The sequence below is a fragment of the Anarhichas minor genome, unplaced genomic scaffold (assembly GCF_050575085.1).
Source record: "Anarhichas minor isolate MPS153535 unplaced genomic scaffold, ASM5057508v1 ptg000049l, whole genome shotgun sequence".
NCBI lineage: Eukaryota > Metazoa > Chordata > Actinopteri > Perciformes > Anarhichadidae > Anarhichas > Anarhichas minor.
Genome location: NW_027466495.1, coordinates 1,582,734 through 1,603,516, shown reverse-complemented (window position 1 = coordinate 1,603,516; position 20,783 = coordinate 1,582,734). Strand labels below are relative to the sequence as shown.

Genomic DNA, 20,783 nt, shown 5'->3' with positions numbered 1-20,783 from the left:
CAGGCAGGTGAGATGGCAGGTTGGGCCCTTGGGGTTAGCCATACACGGCCAATGGAATTCCAACATAATGCAATCTATTTTCCGCCCTGATGGAAATTGCATTGCTCAAAATGGATATCAGGATATGGACGGCTATTAGACAACCTTTACTGTGGTGTCCTCTTGTCTGGGTGAATACATCTTTAGGGAAATAGAGAGCGCCTTTCAGTCTAGGGCTGAATAGTATATACTTTCAGAACTGACAATGCAACGGTCAGGTGCAATAGCCATAAGGCAAATCAATTAATATAGTAATGCAAATTAGGCCCAATGTGACACAGTATAACTTTTAATGAATGAATAATTCTGGATCTTTATAAAGTAAATGGTATATAAGTAAATGTTCCTAATTTGAATTTTCAAATTGCCACTGCCCTGCTCCATTGATGAACTGCCCCACAATTTAATATATTAATAGTGGAAATAATAATATTAGATAATAATAATAAAAAAGAATAAGAGTAGCAATAGTCATGTAAACGGCATAATGGGTCATTATGAATGTGTTCATGGCAGCAGTAACAGTAGTAAAGTGGGAATAACACTTCATTAGTAGCTTCAGATGACATGGTTGAGAATGTTGCATTGCAGCAGCTTAGTAATGTATTGCATCAACATTTAGGGCACTTTTAAGTAGTTTATAGGATGAATCTACTGTATGAGCTACTATAACTCCTGTAGTCTCTCCAACTTGAGTCGATAAAGTATATTTTCTATTTCTTTTTTTATCCACAACAAGCACGATGCAACCACAACAACTCAATTTGTGGCCCTGGATGTGGCCAAGATGGGATTGGCGAGCTGTTAGTGGGGCCAGTTTCTCAGTCCAGAGCCAGGTCGGATTGTTCATATCAGACAGATTAGCCTTAGCTGCTGGTCCAGTGGTCAAAGACCAAAGAACACCCACAATGCACTAGCAATCTTATCTCTTTTAGAAACATCATGGTTGGTAAAGCTTGTCGTCCCAGCGAATAGTGCTGTTATTTAAAGATTAAATAGAGAGAAAGAAATGCTATTTCTGCAGTAGACGGGGATATGTATTCGTTAGATAGTTGGTTCTGATCTATTATGATTTACTTCAGTCATCAGACGTGGCGGTTAACATTGTAGCTCCTATCACTTGGTTTATGTAAAGCATATATTTCACTCAGCACTTTGGTTCAAACTTTGGGCTCACGTAAGCGTTCCACAGCTGTGATATCCTCACTCGTTATGTCCTGAGCAAATGCTGTTGCCGTGATATTTTGTTTACCACCGTAGCTTGATATAGAATACAGACTGGAGAATCCTGGGGGAGAAATGATAAAACTATTGCAGCACAGGGATGTGTGGACAGCTGTCAGGTGTGACTGCCTCCCGGGATGGCTGGCTCATTATCGTTTCATGAAACAGGGGGACAAGGCTACAGAGCGGGGACTGCTAGCGAGGCTGGATCTCATTTGCTTGTCTCTGCTGAAGCCCAAAACATTTCCCCACCCCCTGGCAGCTCCAGATAATTTGGAACTGCACTCAGCGCGGTTTAGTCAATAGCTGAGTGATACTTTTCAAAAAATATCCATCTGCCATCTTGTCCGTAAGTTCATGCCTGCCTCTGTTTTATTCCCTATTTTGTAGATACTAAAGATGTATATAAAACAGGAATGATTATATTAAAGAAGCCGTTTATGTTTTTGTGATACCTCTGTATTCGTTGACAGTGTTTGGAACTGGATAAGTTTGAGGCGGTCCCTACCGAAAGCCTTCTGGTGAGCAGAACACTGGAGCTTCTGAACAATGATACGTTCTGGGCTGCCATCGTCTTTGAAAACCTCCAGCCGAACTCCAGCCACCCCCCTCCGTATGTCAAATACAAAATCCGCATGGACATTGAGGAGGCAGAGCGTACCAACAAAGTGAGAGAAGGGTACGTGACACAGCTCAGCCTCGCTGTTCAATACAAATAAGGGATTGCTGTCATACTTACTGAAAAACTGTAACCGTCTTTTACGCATCACATTATATTGATTATTGAATTGAAGGAATAATTTGACATTCGGGGAAATGTGCTTACTTGCTTTTGCTGAGCGTTAGATTGATGCAACGCTCACATCTTTATGCTAAATATGAGTCCAGAGCCATCCTGGTTAACTTAGCCTGGCATAAAGACTGAAAGGAGGGAGAAACAAACATGTTAATTAGTTAGCTTTACAGGTGCTGTTCGGTAGATTGTATTTATTTATGTATTTTTGCCGTTGGACAAGGCTAGCTGTTTCCCCCTGTTAAGATGGGGATTAAGTTAAGATCGTCTCTTTGCTCTAGCTAAAGAGCAAACGGCACTACTAACCTAACCTTTCGACATACCAAGACAAGCTGTTACCATCTGCTTCCAGTTTTCAGTATTTATGCTACGCTAAACTAATCTAATCACCTGCTTGCTTTAAATTCATATTTTTCGTACAGGTATGAAAGTGGTAAGAGAGCTGAAAAGTGTATTTTCCTAAAGGTCAAAGTATTCCTCTTAAGCCTAGAGATGGAGAACGTGTTGTGTTTTATTGTCCTTTCTGCGTGCCAAAAGATCTGATCTTTTTTTTGTCTTTCAAAGTTTATTGTCCAAAAATATGACCTCTATAAACAGTCATGAAACTTTGACAGTGTTTCTGACCATTCTGGTTGTAGTTCACTTGCCCTTTGCTAAGACAGATCATAGTGTGTCTGCTTTTAATAAGGTCATGGTCTCCCGGGGCTCGAGACAACTCCTTTAACGACCTGCGCTATATATGGGGAGGCTTCGCCTACCTGCAGGATATGATGGACCATGGTATTATACGAGCACAGACGGCAAAGACCCAACCACTCGGGGTTTTTGTACAGCAAATGCCATACCCCTGTTACGTGGATGACGGGTGAGTACAAGCTTCTTTTTTCATCTTTCAGCCTAGTGATTACTGGAAGAGGAAGGCGGTGATACAGCAATACAAATCTGCTCACTCTGGGGAGTTGCCACTCACTGCCAACACGTAGTTGAGTTATGGTGGTACCAGTCACTCGGGCCTTCCACATTTCCCTGTGGAAACTTCAAGATGCTCCCACTTATTTGTCTAACTTAACCTTTCTTTAATCTTTGTGTTGCTCTTCTGTGAGTATCTCATGCTACTGCTGATTACCTATGAAGGGACAAAGGTAAGCAGCTCCTCTAATGATGTCACAGTTAAAAGTCTGTAATAAGAACGTAACATCCTTGGGGATCATTAATTAATAATAAATCGAGACTCAACAAGGGAAAATAAATAAATTAAGGCGGCGAGAGGCGAATGAGTGTGCGGAAACTATTGATTTTAGTAAAACCACAGGAAATTCGTGAATAGTTGATGGACGCTAAATTATTTAACCAACCACCATGACGCCCTTCCTTTCTTGTATTTCCGAGGCATTTCTTTCTCAACGAAGTGAGCGTGCTTCACCCCACGTTTCATAACTCCTTCATGTGCAAAGATTGGTAGAGGGACTCCAACTGTGTTTTGTATGCATCCATCGATAGCACTGGCTTCCATCATGTTGGATGATTCACCTAGGGACTGGGATGATGTGGTATCACTCTTAATCTTCCACAGCAAAAGATTTCCCCAGAGTCTGGGAAATTACTCCCATCCACAAAACATTATGATCTCCATTAATAAAGGAAAAGCCCAATGATGCCATCAAGAGCCAAGATAATTACCAGGGAGATTTAAGTCCAACAACACAATACGCCTCTTTCACGAGACACAAAATAGTCACTCCCTGTGGGAAAACGCAGTTCCAGAGATTAGGGATCTAATTTTAAAATATGATATGCTTTGGATAGCACAGAATTTACAATAAAGAAACTGAGAGAGAGCTTTTGAATCGACAAGAAGCACAAAATTCTGACTTCATATTGAAGGTGCATTTTGGCAGCTAATGTCTACATGTTTTAAATAATCATGTCCTATTCTGTACCACAAGAATGAAAGCCAAATTCTATGTAATGGCTTTAATTGATATGGCTTTCATTATCTGGGTTTTCTATTGGTTCATTATTAAGTGCTTTCCTTCTGATTTACATTTACGTTGTTGCTTTAAGATTACATGCAGCTTTGCACTTTATTTTGTAGCTGCCGTAGTAAAGCTAATTTAAGACACACATTTCACATTTGTTTTAACTGCGGTGGGTGCGCTTGGTTTGGCGTGCCAGGCAATGGGATAGTTTTAGAAGTACTAATTGGAGGGATGTTGGACTAAATATTGCACCCAGTGGAGATGTTCATCTGAGAGAAATTTTGGCCTTTTGAATTAACTACAGTGCGAAAATCACCCCCTCTATACATTAAAGAGTAAAACACACTGCAATCAGAACAAGACATAAGTACAATAACAACCAAAACACCAAGTTGCTTAATATTCTAGTAACGCACAGCACTTTCAGAGGTGGCATGCTGAATATGCTGATCGGCGTCATTTGCAGCTTATTGTTGTGATAATGATCTGAAATTAGACATGATACAGCTTATTTGCTAACGCGCAGGTCCCACAGCCTCAGTTTCATCTTCCTAACACAAAGGATTAATAATTACATAAGATGAATTGGAGCCATAAAGCGCTGCAATATCCCAATTCCCTCCGCCATTTACTCTTTTGCCTGCCATTTGGGCATTTCTATAAATTATTAACACTTGAAAACTGCTATTTCATTCATAAATAATTGATGGTGAAATCACACAAAGGAAAGATGTGCTACAACACAGAGAGGATGGGGGAGAACCTTGGTGGTAATTATTTTGATCTCGAATTGTGTAGTGTCGTCAGCCAGAAGGAAGGAAAGAACATTGTGCATTCGGACAAGCATGCTCGCTGTCTGCTGAAACTCTTTTTCTGTTTCAGCATTGAGTTACTCTCAGATGTGCGAAACGGAATATAAGAATCTTCTTCAGTTGGGAAATATGAGATGAATAATATACATATGTATATATATACACAATATACCCTGTGGGGCTAATAATATGCTCTTGCAGTAGCATTATTAAATGCAAAATACTAGTTTTAACAAACATACAGTAAGTTGAGAAATTTTGGAAATTGGACATAACTTGCAGTAAATTCATTTCTCGTTTTTATTATTTAGGTTTGACAATTTTACAATTTAAATCACGGAAAATATTTCAACAGAATCTCAGGAAACTGTTGCCAACTACACCATTAGTTTCTGTGAGAAGGCCTCATCATCACCGTCTTCTTATCTTTGCTCGGTTCCTTTCACTCTCACAAAAACAATATTTCTACTTCTCTGATACTGAACTTCAACTAGCAAGGCAGTATTATCTGCACCGTCCTCAACACGGATCAAAACTACTATTTTTAGACCTGCCTTTGAAACGCTATCCTTTTTTGCGTTCCTCAATTCCTCCTGACTGTAATACACCTGATGAACTAGCAGCAATCTGGGCCACTTCAACCACGGCTGCCCCTGTTGGCATTTCGAACTTGAGATAAACCAACCTGTATTAGCTTCCCCTGTCTTCATATTCACATTGTGCACAGGCCTGAGATGATGTGTGGGATAAAGCTTAACCCTTGCAGGGCCTGATAGCCCGTAGACTGGCCCTTTATCAGCGGCCTCTGCGCCAGTGCACGCTGCTGAATCAGAGGCTTCTCTTGTTTGGATACTGAGGCTGTGCTCCGGAAGACTGCTTTCAGCAATACATGACATAGGGCCACAGTGGGCGTGAAGACTATTCAACTTAAGGATGTTGGAGGAAAATGCTTTTGTCCATCTAAATGAGCTAATTAACTGTATGTGAGCAATGTTGAGCATATTTGGGACAAGTGATGTTGTGTTAGTGCCTCTGCTCCCTGACATGCTGTAGTGGAAATATTCCCTGTATGTCTCACCTACATGGTCGAAAAAGGGCTTAAAATGTATTAAAGCTTTACAAATATTCTTTATTCTTGCTTATATAAGAATAGTGGGTAACAGGGGCATGTACAGTACAGGCTGTATATTGATTTATTTGAACAATCTGGGTACCAGGATTCCCACATACTGTATTTTAAACATGCTAAATGGTCACGATAAACATCAAGATGTTGATTAAGGCTGAAGCAGAGTGCGCAAAAGTCCAATGGCAGATGTTGCTGAATGCATATCATCCAAGAACATGAAGCACGTGAAGTTCTTGTACCTTTGATCACATATCAAATATGACTATATACTATATATATATATATATATATATATATTTCTTTTTTATTCTTTTTTTTTTCCTTTGCAAGCAGAATGGCAATTCAGAATAATTTGGATGAAGATATTTAATTTCAATTTTCAATTTCGCTAAAAAACAACATTTTTGTGAAATATTAGAAAAATAATCTTTAAACTTAAATTGTTTCTAAACATTTTGCTTCACTGTCGGCTCACAGAATTTTACTTCTTTTTTTTAGATGGGATTCTTCTGTTTCAAAACCCCCCCGAAAAACACGACATATAGGTCCCTAAGTGCTCTTTATGCCATAACTGCATGCAGAGTTCTCCTTAAGCAATAATTTGTACCAGCGACGAGATAATCCACATTGAATAATAAAGTCTGTTCCCTTCAATGAATTGCTCATTTCAATCCAGCCAAGGAACTCAACGGTGTATTTGCTCATAATGAGACAGGAAGCATAGAACACCAACCTCTGGGGAAGCTGTGCTCTACTATCTCTCGATTTACTGAGAAGTCAATCTTCTAGCTTGCCTAAATTTAGGTCAGGCTGCCAATGTAACTGGAGCCCCGTAACACAGACCTGCCGGGAGTTCTATTACTTAAGCACCCTTGATCGATCAGCGAATGTATAATTCAAGAGCATCTGGTGGCAAGGTTGTCAGTGTCAGACACGGTGTGCATGACTGATCTCTCCCCCTTTAGTGCTACAAGTCACAGAAGGAGTTAACTCGCACAAGCTGTCAGCTGTTACAGAGATGTTAGGGTGGAATCGGGAGCAGATAATACCGGAATTAGTATTCAACCTGATGCCTTTGCAACTTGAGACTGCTTACCTCCCTAGAAAAGGTGTTAATGTACGAGTTAGCTTTGTTTGTTGAAGTGTATAGATTTCAAGCTCATAGAGGCAATCGTATTCATATAATCTTGTAACGAATTTTGGTTTTATAGTTGCTCTGGGTCTGAGCTCCAACCAATCCTTTCTTGCTGCTTATCAAGGCGTTGTTTGAAAGTGATCAATCCCACAGGGGCAGGGAGGAGTGTCCTCGAAAATACATCTGTCTCTCTCGCATTCAAGTTCTTATAACAAAACTCTGCATACGAAACAATGTTTTGCATGACTGAAACTTATAATGAATGTACTTGAAAACATGTTGCATCTCCATTAACTTAAATAGCTTGAAAGATGAGCGTCATTCTGCCAATTACTGCGTCTTCAGTTTGTGCTTCATCCGTGCTGAGCTGTGCTTCGCTTGCATTATATCGCCAGTATTTATGGAACGTAAGCATAAGTTATATGTGAAATCTATACTTTGTCAAAATCCATTTGATATCCCTCCTTCGGTGTCTAATAAAGCAAAATAAGCACTTTGTTATATTGGCAGCGGAGATGATATTGACATGGCATTTTGGTGGCATTATGAAGCCAGTGTAATAACGCTTTATTGTATTGTAACAGCATAAAATCATACGTCATGTCTGGCATGAGGTGCAGCACTAAATGGCTTGATTGAGCTGATGCACCAGGTTTATGAAGGTTAGCTCGGTGCGAAAATAACAACACCTCCGTGGCATTGAGTCCATGAATACAACTCTTGATTGTCCCTCTGATAACAATGTTTAGTATCCGCAAAATAGTTTCCAATTTATTTTTCATAACCGGGGCTAAGTACAGGCTAAGATTGCAAAAGGCAACCTTTACAATAGAGCATGCATTCAAAAAGCTGACTATTTGTTAGATATCCTTTAGGCCATTATCTTTATCAACAATTCATCTTTCTTTCTCTCAAATGTCATAAAATAGTCGAAAATACTCGTGGCACCCCCTTGAAGCCAAAAGTGATATCTGTTATTAAAAAGATATTCGATTTACTATCGCATAAGAAAATGAATAAATCCTCACTTTGCATGTGAACTTTAAAAACCAGTTACCAAAATAGTTGCAGTTACATTTCTTGTTGATGGACTAATCGATTTATAACTACAGCTCCTGATATCGCCGACCGTCAGTGTAGTAAATCAGGTATTTTCGTACAATCATGTGAAGAAGAGAAGTGCGCACATTCAGCAAACTCCCCAACAAATGTTGACCAAAAGGAAAGAATCCGGTGCAAAACAATTGTACACAAAGTTTCATCACTCCCACAACTTTCTTATTCACCGTTGCAGTGGGACGTTTTCGATTTGTCATCGCTCTTCATGACGTGCATCTCATTTCATTCTCCAAAAACTGTCTTTAAAAAAAGAAAAAGCGCACTAACACTCAATAACTCCCTATTATAGGCAACCTTATACACTCCACATATACTCCTTTTGTCAATGTGCAGCCCTGACCTTTTTGATTGCTTTCTTTTACAACCAGCTTCATCCAGAATATTGGAGGCATCCTCCCCATGTTCCTGGTGCTGGCCTTCATGTACACCGTGTGCATGAACATCAAAGACATTGTGCTGGAGAAGGAACTCCGGCTCAAGGAAGTACTGCGTGTTGTTGGCATTCAAAACGGTGCCCTGTGGTCGGCAAGGTTCACAGAGAACATTGTTCTGCTCGCAGTTCCCTGTGCGCTCATGAGTGTCATGGTTAAGGTCAGTAGAAAAAGAGTCACCCAGTGGATCAAAGTACCAAAACACAAAGCATACAACATGAATATGATGCATGCACGTACATCCTCAATGTGGCTGCATTTTTGTGCAAAATTTCAGATAGAAAGTCAAATTATAAACGTGCCAAATATCACAGTACCGCTCATCAAATGCAGCAGGACTAAGAAACAGGTCGTGCAGGTCAGAGAATTTGACATGCTTTGTGTTTTGGTATTTTTGTTATTAATCATAACCAATTAATGAGCACAAAATCAAATAATTCGCCGTGATTCTTCAAATCAGCTTCCTTGTTCTAATTGATTGAGCTTGTAGCCAAAAACAATTAAGCCAAATAGAAATCACGGCAGCAGTATTCGCTCCATTATTTCCTGTAATTGTATCACCTCTTCCTCTGTGCTCTTATACATAAGGACGGCTTCCGTTATGTCATCCAAGTAGTGATCGTTGGCACTGTATGTTTCCATGATTGCAATGGAAATTTATTATCGTTGGCTACTGGGGACGCTGTGCACTATGTTACATTAAGTCAAATCGAATTTGCAGGGTAATAACCGTAAGTGGGAGGAATAGCGGTGCCCCAAAGACCTCAAGTTAAGAAAGGGGCTCGAGTGCGTGGACACAAAATACCTTTGGCAGCCCTGGAGTTTGTATTTTGTAATGCACAAGGCTCTGATTTGTATGAAAAAGTAAGATAAATGAACTGTGATGTGAGACAAATATGGACAAACAAGATTCATATTTGTCTTGTTTTTTTCCTGTGCTGACAAAAAAAAAAAATTGACCCCCCTCAGAAGTGATTTGAACTCCAGAGTACTCGTCAAAGCACCGTGTTTAGATTTACTGTATCGGGACTTTCACCAGCCTTTGAACTCATGCATACTGTACGCAGGTTGGAACAGTATGAAAGAACAATACATCATCACAGGAACAACTTTGCAATGCGAAATGGAGTTGATGTTGTTCCCAGAAAAACAATGTGAGCAACATTAGTTGTGAGCATTATGTTTTTCCTGTTCAGCAAATGTCTACCTACTGGAAATATGTGGTTTCAGTTGTTTACTTACTGATCGCTCTGTTGGATCAATGATTATGTGGGATGTAATGGACTCGCTTATCTGTTGGAATGATCCTGCTTAAGGATCGATGAGTGAAGAGGCACATTGCACAGTCATCACAAAAGGGAGAGCCTTTGGGCCTTTATGCAACATCCGATGTGGCAGCGTTATTATTGCTCTCCCTTAGATACGAGCCCATCTTCCGACGGCTTTTGCAGTCGTTGTTAGCGAGATTAAAAAGGATTGTTCTTTTAGGTCGACCTAATCAATTTCCGCAGTTTAATTGGGAAATGCGGCTGGTAAATAAAAACTGATATTTGAACAGCTGGGTGAAATGTAATTTCCCATCAGCCTAATGTGTTTCCAAGCTATCAACAATTTGTAAACATTAATAACAATAAATTGAGTTAGTTGAGTGCCTTGGAGGAGCAACTGCAAACATGATGTGTATTCAGATCACAGGCCCGTTCTAAATGATAATTTCACAGCCATTTCCATCACATTAATAATAATAGCAAATCAAATGGTAATTATCACGAGGCTGTATCTGGATACGGGTTGACAACAAGCGGTTTTGTCACCTGCACCTGAGTCCTCTGTCATTTTGCACTTGTTTTCTCTTCCGTTACAGAGGAGGTAATGCATTTATTATTTGGCATCCAGACTGATGTGCTGGCACCGTTTCCACATCTGGCTCCAGTCTCAAACCAGCTGAATTAAGGCGTCGCTTTCATGAAAGCTAACACTGATCAGTGATGATCAACACGCGTTTCTTCTCGCCCAAACAGCTTGTCCTCCTGTTGACAATGTGAGACCACCTTTTAAATGCTTGGTCATGTTTGCACTCATCATTAAAAATGCAATTAATTTGTTGTGCACAACAACACTGACGGTGAGAAAAGAATGCAAATGGCAGGGTTAGAGAGCACCTTCACAGCTGGAATCGCTTTTTCTCACAGTACTAACAACAAATCCATATTTAAGTATCTTCTCTGGAAAGGGAAAAAAACCACAATAATCGAGGTGTACATGCATGCGAAGCACATTGCAATCGCAATGCTTATGGATCGCAGTGTGATAACATCTCAGCCAGGTGCAAATGCGGCCTGCACAGTTTGGCCACACTCTTAAAGCAGTTGTAATCAATATTTTTTTATATGTATCGGCAATGGATCAAATGGCTGTGTTGCATGTGAAAGGCGATGCTTATAGTGATGAAGCGGCAAAGAGTGGTCACCCTCCCCTCAGCGCTGCAAAGCCCTTTCGGCGTCTTTCAGCTCTTTTGGGGTTTATGGCCCACGGCGTTACTGTTTAGGTACAGTGTCAGCGTTTTCATCAGCGCCGTCTCCAGCAGCAGGCAACTGTTATCTGTCAGAAAGCTTTAAAGAAAAAAAAAAAAAAGCCACTGTACGCTACCTGCTAAGCACCAAACAGCAGACAGACAATTGCAACTAACTGGGGAACATAGCAACAGAGTGGCCAAATGATTAGCAAATGCCGGCTTAAGAATATAAAAAAGACCAGCCCAACATATTAAGAAGTCACACACATTTTCCTCTTCCATCTATCGCTAAGGAAAATGAGACTCATAATTAGCAGAAGCACATAACAGTAATTCTGATTAATTTAGGGTAGAAATGTTAAGTTCTGCGATTTAGATGTCATTATCCAGATAATGTGTCCAGATATACAGATTACATGTTAATACCAGATGTAATTGGGGTCATTGTCTTGTGTGGTCTGGGCTCCTCCACCCTTCAGGTTCCTCCGGTTTCTGTCAAGCTCCCTCCCCTTATACATGACTTTAGCCTGGATATACTCGGTGGCCATGATCGTTAAGGGCATCGTGGCAGAGAAAGAGGCGAGGCTTAAGGAGACCGTGAGGATCATGGGCCTCAGAGGTGCCATCTATTGGCTGAGCTGGGCGGCGTCCAGTGTGCTGCCACTGGCCTTCAGCGCTCTCCTCCTTTCCCTTATACTGAAGGTGATTTCAAAAGTGATTTAACAATGATTCAAGGAGGACCCAACACTTCTTTTGGAGAGCTATGTCTATCAAGTCGAATGGAGTGATGAGACTTTTGTTTAACATACAGAGGAGAAAGCTAAACACTAAAATGAGATAATTGTACTTGGAGCTAGCACAGCTGTATTAATTTAGTATGTGCAAATGTAGTTTTTATAATGGACATTGATACAGCTCCATGTAACAGTGTCCTCTGTGAGGATTATAATTGCATCCGTTACAATAGCACCATTATCCCAACGGTTCAAGTGCCTTTTTGAATTGGGCTCCGAGAAGACATCAGCATTATGGTGTAATGTGGGAGAATGGACGGCTGCACGAGTAGCTCACTAAAACCGGAGAAGGGTCCTCCTTCAAAAGTGGCAGAGTAAAAGAGTGACAGGTTTATTAGATCATGTAAAAAATATCAACTGTAACAATGTTCAGGTGAATCAGAGATATTGATACACCAGATATGTTATACGTTGTGTATACTGGATTCAGAGCAATAATACAGCCGCAAACAACAATTTGCAATGTAAAGATATCGTGGATTAATGCCTACCTGAACAGAGAATGAGCATACACTGCTACCTGCCGGCTCAGCTGTCTCCATTTTGAGAGCCGTGTGGAGGCTGTAGATATGCTGCAGTCTGATTTCCATATTGAGCACCTTTTAACCCTTTCAAGAACCCTCTTTTACTCTGCCCACTGTGTTGTAAAAATGAACTCAAATAATCACATTTACTGAATCTCTTTGTTTCCTTTATAAAAAAATCTGCAAGACAACCTCCTCGACCACAACTTAAACTTTTAAGGGTTCTTTTGACGTCAGATTCACAATTAAATTTGTTCTTTTGTCTTCTCACACAGTATGGCAAAGTGCTGCAATACAGTGACCCCTCAGTGATCTTTGTCTTCCTGCTGGTGTTCTGCCTGGCCACCATCACTCAGTGCTTCTTCATTAGCGTCTTCTTCTCTAAGGCCAATTTAGCAGCGGCGTGCGGTGGCCTCATCTACTTTGTCCTCTACCTGCCGCACGTCCTTTGCTACGCCTGGAGGGACGTCATGGGTTTGCAGGCCAAGGTTGCAGTGGTGAGTCCGTCTTTAGCTCTGACATAGTTTTTAATATCTTCCCCAGCTGTTATCAAACATGTCTTTTGAGTTATATTCTTAGGTTGTGTTTTTACCACCATAATCATCCTTTTTGCAATCCCTGTCATTAATCCCTTATCTTTTACCTTTAAATCCAAACAGGCACAAGACTGATTTGATTGGTGCTGGTTGTTATAAAAGGAAGTGAATTCACTCCCACTGTCGATAATATCTGTGAGAGATTTGTCTTTGTCTTTTAAGTTTAAAACACAAAAGCGTTTAGAAATTGTTTTCGATATCCATACTGTTATTATGCATTTGGTTCCCAAACAGAAGAACTATTTCAAAAACTAGACAGAAACTTGAAACATTTCCATAAAAGACGAGACTAGAAGGACATCGTGAGAAAGTTGGTGATTTTCTCACTATCTTATGAGATAAAGATAAATAGTCCACCATTGCTCAACTTTCAGTGTAGCCTTTCTGCCTGACCTTTATGGCGCTGCCCGTATCATTTGTCCTTTTGCAGACAAAGACACACAAAATCTTGAATCTTGAGCGAGTGGATCTCCCCAGAATTTCAATCAGCTCATGTTTTCTTATTTGTCAATTTCAGCAATGCGGTATCAGGTGCAGGTGGCCAAGGCAAACAGTCTTGTGTTTCTTATTTATTGAATTGAAGTTGTGGCAGTCAATAATATCTTACATTGGCACCTGACAGCAGTCACTTCTGCTTTCCCCTTTCATCTTCTCACACTTTGTAGACCTCGCTTTTTACAGCCAGCAGTGGCAACATAGCATGCTGAAATTGCTTGTCTTTGAGTAAGTCCTTTTTAAAATTGTGTCATTCTTTTGCTTTAAAAAAGTCCATTCAGTCCATTTTCTTTAACTGACTGCATGCAGGTTAGGCAGGCATTTTGCATATAAAGCACTGCAGAACCTTATTTAATCTCTACACAAAGTGATATTGCAAGGTCCTCCCCCTGCACTGAGATTTTTCTCCCCTGCTCCAACTAGATGGATAGCCCTCTAGCCCTCTAATTAGCATGAGCAATGTTCCTCTGACCAAACCACTATCCAGTTCTTCCTTACACCGTGTGAGATGTGTGTGTGTGTGCGTGCGTGTGTGTGCACAGAGGTTATCTCTCTACTAACTCGGATGAAGCTACATCGTACCAAGGCATACAAATTATCTCCCACGTTGTCCTTGATAATGAAGTCTTTAATCGGAACAGAATTTCAAACGATCACCTGAATTAATATGAACTGGTTTTCATTGCAGCTGTGCGAGTATCACAGTTTATCAGAGGGCCACTATAACACAGGTCGTAGTCACAATCCAACCACCTATCGACTGTACTTTCACTATTTTCTCCCTCTTTTACCTTCAGTTTTTAACGAGGTAGAAACAAGAGAGAGCCCAGAGTTCTTTTCATGTTTTTGAAATCCCCGAAATATTTTCAATTCATCTTTCAGTCCTGGCGAAATCCTTGGAGAAAAAAAATGGTCATTTTCTGCAAAGGTCATTTAGAACTTCTCATGTTTTCCTTTGCTGAAATCAATTAATTGATCGATGCTTTTGCAACATCTGGAAGCTCACTTAGCATTATGTTTTTTTGTTCAAACCTGTTTTTGCAGTAATATGACTCTGCTGACATTTTAATATACAGTATACTGTAAATGTATAGTACATGTATTCAACAGTAGACAGTATAGAGGCAGACAGGAAAAAAGAGGGAGGAGAGAAGGTGAATGACATGCAACAAGGGGCCCCAGCTGGACATTGCTGAATTGTTTGGTCTATACAATGTCATCAAATTGTGAAATATGTAGGTACAATTCTGTAAAGCTCAAGATCGTATCTTTAGATTTGTCTGACCAACACCAGAAACATTCAAGCTGCTCAACCACAAATTTGACAAGCTAAAACAAGGGAGTGTTGGATATTTCTCCAAACAATTACACGCTTATCAAAACTAAAGCCAATTTTCCGTCTGCATACTAATTGATTAATGGCATGATTATTGCAGCGCTTGCCTCCTCTTTTGTTTTTACATATCTAATTCAAACACTTTTCATAACAGACAGACTATTTCCGCTGACTAATGCGTTTTTTAAAGGAAACTTCTTCATACTGATTTGTTGTAATCCTATTTCGTCATGCTCCAGTTTAAAGAAAAATGTCCTGGAAAATGACTTCCCAAAAGGAGCTAGAATGCTGATCACACTTCCTCTTAACAATGCTCTTTGTCTGCAGCCAGCTGAATGGTGGTTGAGTTTGCAGTGTTGACATGTGTTCAATAGATAGGGGCCTTATTTGTCTGCCTCCCAACTCAAGCCCTTTTCTCAAATGCCAAATAAGTGGCTCCTGTGGTTTTGTCAGCCGTTCATACTAAGGTCAAGGATGGGTGCCCACTAGCCCTGCTGTCACCCCTCATCTATTGACTCACTGTTGATTGCTTGTCAGGAGATGGGCAGTGGAGGACAACACAGGAAGTTGCAAGCAATGTTAGAAGCCAGGCCAGAGGTTTGGTGTCACTGCAGGGCTTTCCGGATTCTCTGCCTGGTAATGTAACGACGAGTAGACAGCATCCCTGATTGTTCGTCTCTATAGCTTCAGCAAATGCTACTTCTACCGGAGTGAAAATGCGGTGAGCAAATGAGGCGTGAGAAAACAGCTGGCAGGCAACATGGCAATGCAGAGTGATCGGCCATGGTAGATGATGTCTCACGAGCAAAGCATCATTTGCAATTTCCTTCTGTATGAAAGCTCCAACAAATCTTTTCTTTCCAGCATACACATTTTAGTCTCCGTCTTTGTTCACGTCTGAAATTAAGTCTTGAGAGATTTTCACACAGGCAACATGGCAATTAAACCAGCTGATGCCTGTGTTGGATATTATTCCTCCGTATGCAGCAGCAGTTTATTGATCAGTTGAGTGTGACCTTGGGTGGTAATACAAAGTCCTCACCTGAATTATTTCATGAAACATTCTCTGAGACCATATTTCATAGATTTTAAAAGACACTTTGGGTGTACACGGATCTTCCTTCCTACTGATAATTTGATGAGCAGATGGTAACCATTCTCATGTCAATTAAATATGTAGCTAGCCAGCAGCTACAAAGCTTTGCTTTGCATAAAGACTGGAAACAGCAGGCAACAGTTACCACTCTTTATACTTTTTTGTGTAAAAAAGTGTAAAAATGGCATTTCACTGTAACATAGGGGGTTTTGTGATCAACCATTTATTGGCCACGACCAGTTACCAGGAATGCAGAGACTCCAGGAAGTTTGAGTTTGGCTAGCTGTGGCTAACTAGCCTCTGGCTAACTAGCCTCTGGCTCCAACTTCATATTTATCGTACAGACAAGAAAGTGGTGTGAATCTTATCGTCAAACTTGAAGCGGGAAAGCAAACTCTTCCTTTTAACTATGTATGTTCTAACCTTGAACACCTTTCCTTCCCAGAGTTTGTTGTCATGTGTGGCCTTTGGCTATGGCTGTGAGAACTTTGCCAAGTACGAGGAGCAAGGCATCGGTATTCAGTGGCACAACATCAACAAGAGTCCAGAAGAGGGAGATCGCTACACGTTCATCGTGTCCATCATCATGATGCTCTTTGATGCTGCCTTCTACTGGGTGCTCACCTGGTACATTGAGAATGTCTTTCCAGGTATTTTATTTTTAAGCAGATTAATGAGTATCGTGCTATTTGTACACTATCTACTTTACTCCCCTAGCCCAACTTACCTCAATGCAGCCCTCTTAACAGGCTAGGTGTAATGCTTGTCTCATCAACTCTAATTAAAAGAAGATAGGATTTGTGCTAGGCTCTCAAGAGGAAACATACACTGTGAAGTACAATGTTCCCTCAAGCTAAGCTGTTGTAATGTTCTCCACACTTGATGCCAGGCCAATATGGAATCCCGAAGCCGTGGTACTTCCCATTCACTGCATCCTACTGGTGTGGGACAGCCTCGGCGATTGCCATTGACCCCGGCGTGCTCAAGAACTCCACTGAACATAACGGTGAATTGCCATATAATTTTCAATTCTCTCCTTTGGAGTAACTGCAGTGTAACCTACGGAGTTATTAGAGGGAACATAGTCCTAATAAGAAGTGGAAGTTATTCGGGATGGGTCGCAAACAAACATTAACACCTTATTTTTTCACTGTGGGTGCTAATGGGAGTTTGGCGCTTTGTGAAGGTGAAGAACTTAGATGAGTTTCAAGTCTGGAACTTGTTAAAAAAATAACTTTCCAATTAACATTCAGGGGAGTGAGCTATTTTTGTCTTTTAGTCCTCAGCAGCGTTTCTTTCTACATTTCTAAAGGCCCAATCTGTGTTTTTGAAGAGAGAAATTAAAAGAATAATAACTTTTTTTATTCCAGTGGGTACAAATGTTACTGATGTAAAAAAAAAACTTATTGCAGCATCAATAAATATGACTAATTAAGTTATCTTGTTAGTCCTTGAATTTCTGGTAGAAGATTTCATTTGTACCTGTTGTTAAGCTTGTTTCTCTTTTTATGTCAATCATACAATCGTGTTTTATTTATAAAGCACCTTTCAAACAAATCAAATGCAATTCAAAGCGCTTTACGAATGATTTGACAATATGAAAACAAGATGAAAATGGAGAGAAGAGGAAGAAACTAATGCACACCAAATCATGTGAGGGAAAAAAAAAGAAATGTGTGTGTTTATGAATATATGCATTGTGTTTCTTAAGATTATCTGGAGAAACCATCACCCAATATGACAGCAGGGGTCTCAGTCCGCAATCTCGTTAAAATCTACAAGACGGGAAAGAAGCTCGCCGTGGACGGACTGAGTATGGACTTTTACGAGAATCAGATCACATCTTTTCTCGGCCACAATGGAGCCGGAAAAACGACCACAATGTGAGTTTCATTATCTTTTTCTCCCATGCTTCGCCGCTTGGCTCAATGATCATGTGTTTTCACAGGGTGCAACTAATCCAACAATGCCGACTGTACTGGAACTACATTAATGCGGTGGCCCCTGCTTTCAAAGAGTGACATCTTCTGAGAGGACATTTATCACACCGAGTCAGCCGTTGTTATGATAGCGGAACTTATCTAATTGCTGTTTGCATTTTTTTTTTGGGGGGGGGGGGGGGGGGGTTGGAAAGCCTTTAGAGTGACAGCAAATAACTGAAACCCAGTGGCCCAGAAAGAATGAGTGAGAGAGAGAGAGAGAGTGAGCAAGTGATGCAAGACTAAGGGCGGAAGGGAAGACATCCGCTCTGAGCTACTGTAACGAAACATAACCGAGCACAATAACAGAGAGGACAGAGGAAGGACTCTGTCACACACCGGCGCGCTGTGTGGTTGCATTTCCACAGCACAGTATCTGTGAGATGCAGTGTTACAATACAATTGAGCTCAGGCGCGAAAAACAAGCAAACATCTTGTAGCTTTTTTTTTTTTTTTTTTATGCAGAAATCTTGTCACATCCCACATATAGCGTCCCACTATCTTTCACCAAAACACTCAATATTAAATGTATTTGAAGTGTTGTTTGGAAATGTTCTGCCCAGGTTAGTAACTAATTAATACATAATTATTGAGATGACAATGACATGAATAATCATTCTGTCACAGCAGCACAGCACTGGTTCCATTTTTCACAGTTTGTTTTATGAGCATTAAATCAAGCTTTATAATCAGGATTTTTGTGTCTTGTTTATGTTTTTTTTTTTTTTTCTTCTCTGTAGGTCAATTCTGACAGGACTGTTCCCACCTACATCAGGAACAGCTCTCATCAACGGATATGACATCCTTACTGACATGGACAGCATCCGAAAGTACTTGGGAATGTGCCCGCAGCACAATGTCTTATTCGACGAGTGAGTGAATTTCAAACCATCCCTGTTCTCCACTGATTATTAGTATAATCATGTTTTGCTTCTGGCGTATTTAAAAAAAAAAAAAGGAGGACATGGGGAAAAAAAAGATCATTATAGTGCAATTTGATAATACGCATAATGAGGGCTCAGTCTCGGCTTATATTTCACATCAACACATCATTATCTCTTTCCCTTTTTCTCCCCAAATTTCTCTTAATGGTATTATTCCCAATCATTATTCAGTTTTTTTTAATTTCACCTTTAGAGTCCCCTCTATTTCTCTCTCCCACAAACTGGTTGCCTGCATCGCGACACAAGTCTTACATCATAATTATGGCTGAGCACCTGCAAATTACTTTCATTAATATTAATCCCAGACAGTCAAAGCATCTACACTAAGTACGGGTTAAAATATTCATGAAAACATAGAGATAGACATATTATGATCCCACCTTTGAGGCAGTTATGATGAAACTCACGACTTTTCTTGACGTCACATCACAAAAGCGCATTTAGAATTGGAGCCAGATCGTCTTGCAAAAAAATGCATAAATGTGACATTTTAGATATTGCAAATACTTGCATATGAAGTAGTGGCAGGTGATGGCCTCTTTTGTCACTCATGCCGCTTCACATGTCAATCAAATATCTGTTGAGATGTTATTTTCACCTTTTGTAGACTGACAGTGGAGGAGCATATCTACTTCTACGCCAGGTTGAAAGGACTCAGCCGCGACGAGGTGAAAATTGAGATGGACCAGATGATTAAGGATGTCGGTTTACCACATAAGCGGAAGGATCTTGCTAAGAACCTGTCAGGTGTGTCTGAATGTGTGTATGTATGACATGTTTTGGATGTGTGTATTTGAGTTGATATTTGATTGAAATTATGCAGAGATGTAAATGTCGTTTTTGATGTGTTCATCGGTTTCTGTGCTCGGTGCGTTCATTTCCCCTGGGAAGGAATATCGTCGGTAGATTATCCTTTCTATTCAGGGTAAAGCTGCCCAGTTAAATGTGCATGCAGCTGTCTCGACGTACACATGCACTGTACCTGTGTGTCACAGGTTGTAATTCATTGTCGGGGGCATGAGCAAGTCCTGCTTGATAAATTGTCCCCAGTCACGGATTGCTTGTGTGCAAAATCACTGAAATATGACTTTCAAGGTTGATCTATGCTGACATTTCCACTACATTAGCACTACAGTGGATGCATTTAGAAGAGCTCGCTATGAGAGTGGAGACTGGAATAACCCAAGGAAGCTGTATCTGCCTCTGTGCTATCAATCATTTTACTCCATCATGCAAAAGACAATGAAAACCTGGAGAGGGACATCTTGACACATTTATTAAATAAACAGTTCTCAATATTGAGTCCATTCTACATCTAAAACCTCATGTGGACGGATGGTTGTGTAGGATTTGTCACTGATAACAGACAGAATACCCAGGACAAAGATGAGTATCCATTTCTTGTCATAAAAGCACCTGACCAAGACAAAATATATTACCAGGGTACCATATCTGATGGAGATTGTTCTGTCTTCTAGGTGGGATGCAGAGGAAGCTGTCCGTGGCTATAGCCTTTGTCGGCGGCTCAAAAGTCGTCATCTTAGATGAACCCACAGCTGGAGTGGACCCCTATGCCCGCAGGGGTATCTGGGAACTGCTGTTAAAATACAAACAAGGTATGGAACCGGTGGTAAGAACCAAGGCTCCACTGAAGGCTTTGAAATCCTCCATGTTTGTAGAATTGGCTTGAATTCACAGAGTGCATGTTTGGTCTGTTTCAAGCTGAGAAAACTTTCCAAAACTAAGCTGAGTTCAAGGTAGACTTTCAACTGTAACGGCTCATATATATCCAATATGAAAGCTGTTAAGGTAATGAACCATCTAGATTTGCCAGCACAATTAT

At 40.5% G+C, this 20,783-nt stretch overlaps 1 protein-coding gene across 1 annotated transcript in view; it reads left to right on the top strand.

Moving 5' to 3' along the window:
- Nucleotides 1-20,783, top strand: part of LOC142971685 (phospholipid-transporting ATPase ABCA1) — a 120,201-nt gene that overhangs the window by 24,292 nt on the left and 75,126 nt on the right. The window contains exons 12-21 of the mRNA XM_076112303.1: nucleotides 1,737-1,942; nucleotides 2,745-2,921; nucleotides 11,656-11,878; nucleotides 12,770-12,991; nucleotides 16,463-16,667; nucleotides 16,907-17,023; nucleotides 17,729-17,900; nucleotides 18,737-18,868; nucleotides 19,548-19,687; nucleotides 20,419-20,556. Of these exons, the coding sequence (XP_075968418.1) occupies nucleotides 1,737-1,942; nucleotides 2,745-2,921; nucleotides 11,656-11,878; nucleotides 12,770-12,991; nucleotides 16,463-16,667; nucleotides 16,907-17,023; nucleotides 17,729-17,900; nucleotides 18,737-18,868; nucleotides 19,548-19,687; nucleotides 20,419-20,556 (1,732 nt within the window). The remainder of the gene's footprint in view (nucleotides 1-1,736; nucleotides 1,943-2,744; nucleotides 2,922-11,655; nucleotides 11,879-12,769; nucleotides 12,992-16,462; nucleotides 16,668-16,906; nucleotides 17,024-17,728; nucleotides 17,901-18,736; nucleotides 18,869-19,547; nucleotides 19,688-20,418; nucleotides 20,557-20,783) is intronic.